The 5498-nt window shown below is 50.9% G+C and overlaps 2 protein-coding genes across 4 annotated transcripts in view; one reads left to right on the top strand and one right to left on the bottom strand.

Annotated features, from left to right (window-relative positions):
• The window catches only part of LOC105516074 (chromosome unknown open reading frame, human C1orf194), an 8250-nt gene extending 4251 nt beyond the window's left edge, over positions 1-3999 (bottom strand). The window contains exon 1 of the mRNA XM_011948134.1: positions 3765-3999. Coding sequence (XP_011803524.1) covers positions 3765-3809 — 45 coding nt within the window. The 5' untranslated portion in view covers positions 3810-3999. The remainder of the gene's footprint in view (positions 1-3764) is intronic.
• Positions 4000-4018: 19 nt separating this feature from the next.
• Positions 4019-5498, top strand: part of KIAA1324 (KIAA1324 ortholog) — a 100777-nt gene continuing 99297 nt past the window's right edge. Inside the window, exons 1-2 of one of the 3 annotated variants that reach the window (XM_011948136.1) lie at positions 4019-4049; positions 4268-4467. In XM_011948136.1, the coding sequence (XP_011803526.1) occupies positions 4321-4467 (147 nt within the window). In that variant the 5' untranslated portion in view covers positions 4019-4049; positions 4268-4320. Of the gene's footprint in view, positions 4050-4096; positions 4468-5498 lie in introns of those variants that run through there. The other 2 variants (XM_011948137.1, XM_011948138.1) reach the window with 2 other exon arrangements.

Below are 5498 nucleotides of genomic sequence, written 5' to 3'. Positions count from 1 at the left end.
GAGACAGAGTCTCGCTCTGCCCCCAGCCTGGAGTGCAGTGGCCGGATCTCAGCTCACTGCAAGCTCCATCTCCCGGGTTCATGCCATTCTCCTGGCTCAGCCTCCCGAGTAGCTGGGAGTACAGACGCCCACCACCTCGCCCGGCTAATTTTTTTGTATTTTTAGTAGAGTCGGGGTTTCACCGTGTTAGCCAGGATGGTTTCGATCTCCTGACCTCGTGATCCGCCCGTCTCGGCCTCCCAAAGTGCTGGGATTACAGGCTTGAGCCACCGCGCCCGGCACGAATGTCATCTTTACATCCACTTTCTTTCCATCTCAGGGAAAGGAAAGTCCCTTTTACTCCCCGGACCTACACTTCCCCGTGCTTCTGAGACCTGTACCATTCTACATACGCTCTTTTCTGACCCCAGCCTCTCTTCATTTCTTTGTCATGGTCTAGCTACCAGCCTATCACTTTCCCTACAGAACCAGACCTTTTCAGGAGTCAATATTTACTATCTCTACTTCCTCACTCACCATTCCCATACCCTCTTTAGCTCACTGCAGTCTGGCCTCTGCCTCAAGCACCCCCTAAAACTGCTCTTGCTAGTTATCAGTGAACTCTGTGGCCAGTTCAGGTGGATCCTTTCCAGGCCTGATCTTATTTGAACTCAGCTGTTTCTGACATCACAATGCTGATTCCCTCAAATGCCCACACCATGCTCTGTGGGCCCAGCTCCTCTGGGTTTTCCTCTTATTTCTGGCCCTTATCTCTCAGCTACTGTCTCAGCTCCACTTTCTCTCTGTCCCTTAGACAGTGCTATTCTCCAAGGGTCTCGTTTTTACTTTTCTTATGCTCACATCCACTGGATGAGCTGATTCCCTTCCATGGCTTCAACTACTATATGGATACCGTAGCTCATACAGATACACAGCTCCGTCATACATCTTTAATCCGGAACTCTCAACCCTGTTGCCTACTATTGATCTTCACTTAAATGTCCCACAGTCACTACAAAAACGTCTACATAGTTGATGTTTCTCAACATCTTTCTCCCCAAACCTGCTTCCCCAGGATGCTCCATTTCAGTGAACCCTCAGAATTAAACCCTTAGGAACCTAGCAGTTATCCTAGACTCATCTCCTCTCTTGGGCGCATATCCAGTCAGTCCCCAGGTCCTGTCAGTCCTGCCCTGTGCACCTTTCTCACATCTGCACCTGATCTCCATCCCCTGTGGTACTGCTGTAGCTCCGTTACTCTTCCTCCTGGAGATCGCCTCACCTGCCTCCTAACTGATCCCTCTTGTCTCACTCTCATCCTATCCAGTCTGCTGCCACTTGTGCTTCCTAAAACACCCATCTGATTGTGTCACTGTGGTACTTAAAATCCTGCTATGGGGCTGGGACCTACGGCTCATGCCTGTAATCTCAGCACTTTGGGAGGCCAAAGCAGGAGGATCACTTGAGGCTAGGAGTTTGAGACCAGCCTGCGCAACAAAGGAAGATCCTGGTTCTACAAAAAAATAAAATAAGAATTAGCCGGGTGTGGTGGCACCACCTGTGGTCCCAGCTACTTGGGAGGCTGAGTTGAGAGAATTGCTTGAGCCCAGGAGTTCGAGGCTGCAGTAAGCCAAGATTACACCAGTGTAGTCCAGCTGGGGTGACAGTGCGAGGAGACCCTGTCTCAAAAAAAAAAAAAAAAAAATCCCACCATGATTCCTCACATCTCTAGGATGAAACCATAGCTAGCTAGCTAGCATAGTGTACACAGCATACCCAGCCCACCAAGGGCATCTCCCAGCTCTGATCTCTGAGTGCCTCTATTTCATGCCTGCACTCCAGCCCTTCTGGATTATTTGCAGTTCCCCAGACAAGCCATTCTCTCTCTCCTTTCCATGTATTTGTACCTGCTGCTCCCTTTGCCTTGCATATCTGGTTCCTGTTTCCTTCTTCCTAACTCATATTCTACCCACTCCCTCACCTGGCCTACCTAACTCATATTTGGACATCAAAATGCATCTGCTCTGTGAAGCTTTCCTTTAAGTTCCTGGTTCTCACGGCACCCTACACACAACTCTGTCACAACATGTGCTATTGTGCAAGCATTTTTGCTATTGTCGGTCTATCTTTACTACTAGAGTTCCTTAACAGCAGAAGCTACATCTAATTTATTTATATATCCTTGGTGTCTAGCAGAGTATCTGGCTTATAGTAAATAAGTATTGAATAAATAAAAAGGGGCTCTTAATATTGTTGTTAGACAACAATTACCACTTAATTCATCTTATTGTGCACCACTTCAAATATCTCAATCACTCCTACCAGAAAAAAGATCATCTAAGTTCCTAAATCAGTGACCACCATCATGCTAAACACACACATAACAAACACATTGTGGTGGTAACCAGAAGACAGAGACAGTGTGAACACAGATTTATAAAGCATGACCTCTGGTGACTTTCAGAGGATTCTCTCCCACTCCACGTCTCATTTCTCTTCAGAGAACAGTCTTCCCAACAGGGAAATGGGTAGCTTGAAGGAACCTGGGCCCTGCCATAACTTATACTCACAATTGATTTGAGCTGCCAGAGCCCCTTGTTCTTCTAGACTAGAGCTCTACTTTCCTCTGCTCAAAAACTCCTCTGAAACGTTAGCCGACCTGAATATGGAGATAGGGAGGCAGGCAGAAAACAGACTTCTCTGGTACCGGACTGAGTGTCTTCACCAGAGTGCTTTATGTTACCATCTCTGCCCATCACACCGAGAGAAAGAAGACTACCGGCGACCCTACTGGGAATCTGCGCAAGAAACCACAGTACCTTGGAAGCCCTCAGTTCTCCTAAGTAGGAACCATCGTTATCTAATGTAGGCTGCTGGAAACGGTCCCGGGTGGGAGGCATGGCTAAATGCCTAACTCTCCTAAGAGGGATGGGAGGTCCGCTCAGCCGCAGCACAGCCTCACTCTCATATGATCCCGGGTCCCAATTGTTTGGAACGCTGGTTTCGGTTGCCAGGCAACTGCCCAGCCATCTAAGACAGAGGAATTCCCTCCGAGGAGGGCGCCACCTGGCGGCTGACCGCGGGAGGCCTCTGGGGAGGATGCTTCGAGGAACGCAGAGGGAAAGCGCCGCTGAGTAGGCCCGGAGCCTTGGAATTGCACTTCTGAGCCTCGGCGGAAAAGCGCCGGCCGCTCACCATCAGGACTTCTGCAAAAGACTTCAGTTGAGGAAAGAAGTCCTTAAAGATGACCCAGAAATTTCCTTCTGGCTCGCACCTAACAAAAAGCTTTCACAGCCATGAGAGAATGAGGATGTCAAGAGACCAAAGAGGGCCGGGCGCGGTGGTTCACGCCTCTAATCTCAGCACTTTGCGAAGCGGAGGCGGGCGGATCGCTTAAGCCCAAGAGTTCGAGACCAGTCTGGGCAACATGGCGAAACCCCGTCTCTACAAAAAATAGGAAAAAGATTAGCTGGGCTTGGTGACACGCGCCTGGAGTCCTGACTACTCAGGAGGCTAAGCCAGGAGAATCTCTTGAACCCCAGAGGCGGAGGTTGCAGTGAGCCGAGATCGCGCCACTGCACTCCAGTCTGGGTGAGAGAGTGAGACCCTGTCTGGGGGCGGGGGCACGTGCGGTACTTGGAAAATTGCGGCTAAGGCAAACTCCTTGCTTAAACTCCCATCAACTGCAGTGTCAGGGCTTCTCATCTAGCCGGTTGTAAAAGCACGGATGGATTTGGCGGGATGTAAGATCTCCAGGAGTGGCCTTCGTAGGAGGGAACACGTACTGGGGCCTCTTCCAGGCGACGACTTCTGGAGGGTGATCTCTCCATCTTCTTTCTCTCGGTTCACATGCCACGTGTACAAAATCAGAGATGCTCATAAAATAACCTCTAGCCCGAAAGGGCTGTAGAAAACGGAAATTTGTTGGCGCTGGCTTGGAAGATGCTTCCACCGCGTTCTTCACACGAGCCCCGGGCATGCCTGTTGGGCCGGTTGCGCATCCCGGGCGCGCGCTCTCCCGCGCCCACGCCGCGCGCACCAGCTGCGGCGGCTGCCATGGCGACCCGCAGGTGAGCGGCAGAGGCGCGCGTGGTCCCTGCCCCACCCGCGCGGAGCCAGAGAGGAGGCGGTTGTCAAGGCGACGTGGGTAGGAGGAGAGGACTCAGGGAGGAGGAAGGATGGGCGGTGTTGGCGTAGCCGCAGGGAGGTGACTGGAGCGAGCCTGGCCTCTTGCATCCCCCCCGCCCTGTGTACCTCCCTCCCCTTTTTTTCCGCCTTCTGCCAGCAGAAGCAGCAGCCGCAGCACCTGAGCCGCTACTGCCGCTCACTCAGGACAACACTATGGCTGAGCCTGGCCACCGTCTCTCCGCCAGAGGCAGGGGAACAACTGAGAGGCGCACACCCCGGCTGTTGCGGCTGCTGCTCTGGGCTGGGACCGCCTTCCAGGTGACCCAGGGAACGGGACCGGAGCTTCACGCTTGCAAAGAGGTACTGCCGCCCCCCTACCCGACCCCGCTTTGGTCACAAAAGTCTTGGATCCAGGCGGAGACCTTGGGGACCCAGGCGCAGAGAGTTTCAGACAACACGGAGTTTAGATTTCTTTGGGGATGAGGCGTGGGGGGAGGGAAAAGGAGCCAGTCTGGCGTCATGAGGAGGCCAGCACATTGGAGGACTCACGGATAGATCAGCCTCACAGCTTGGGATGCTGAGCTCAGCGAGAAAGGTCCCAGCCCCAAGAAGGGGAGCTACCTGGGTACCTGAACTCAGAATGAGGGAGGAAGACGAGTTGTTTTCCAACTGGGATAAATTCACCTTAAAAGTGGTTGACAACAAAAGATTATGCACAGAGAAGCAAAATAGGAAGAGGAAAGGAGAGTAGTGGGAGAGCAAAGGAGTTAGGAAGGCCAGAAAAAAGTACCGGAGCGAAGTGATTTTATAATGGCTACACAAAACGGGGTGTGAAGGTGGGAGATGTGCAAGAGGGATGATAGGATCCCAGCTCTCTAGTTCCTTGTTTATTAAACATCGGTTAGTGAGCACTGTTAAATGTGGCTCCTCCTTATAGCTTGGCCTCCCCGCAGCGTACTGTGTTTAGTGTACCTGACAGCACACGACTCACCTTTCTGCAGATTTTGAGTTCTTCAATATCTTGTGTTCTGCCAACCTCTGGTCTCCTTCTCTGACTTCTGCTAACATATGTCAAAGTCTTTTTCAAGGTATTTCCAAAATGTTGGAAGCAGAATTCAGACAATAGGTAGTCAATGTCTCATAACGAAAAATATCTTTTGAAAAGTCATCTTGGAGGAACGCAAAAGAGCACTAGGAGCAACAAAACTAAGTCGTTTCTGTATTACTGAAATAAGGATATTTGGTTGTGCTCCGAGCAACTTTTTTAGAAACCATATGGCAGAGGCAACAATAAGATATTTACAAGAACTACGTTGGGGAAGGCAAAATGAAAGTTCTGTTATTTCTATGGAATGTGAAGGACTAAGGTTTTGAGACGTTTGTGTGTGTGT

Source organism: Colobus angolensis, unplaced genomic scaffold (genome assembly GCF_000951035.1).
Source record: "Colobus angolensis palliatus isolate OR3802 unplaced genomic scaffold, Cang.pa_1.0 Scaffold273, whole genome shotgun sequence".
Taxonomy (NCBI): Eukaryota; Metazoa; Chordata; class Mammalia; order Primates; family Cercopithecidae; genus Colobus; species Colobus angolensis.
Note: the sequence above shows the minus strand (reverse complement) of the source record. Positions and strands in the feature narration are given on the sequence as shown.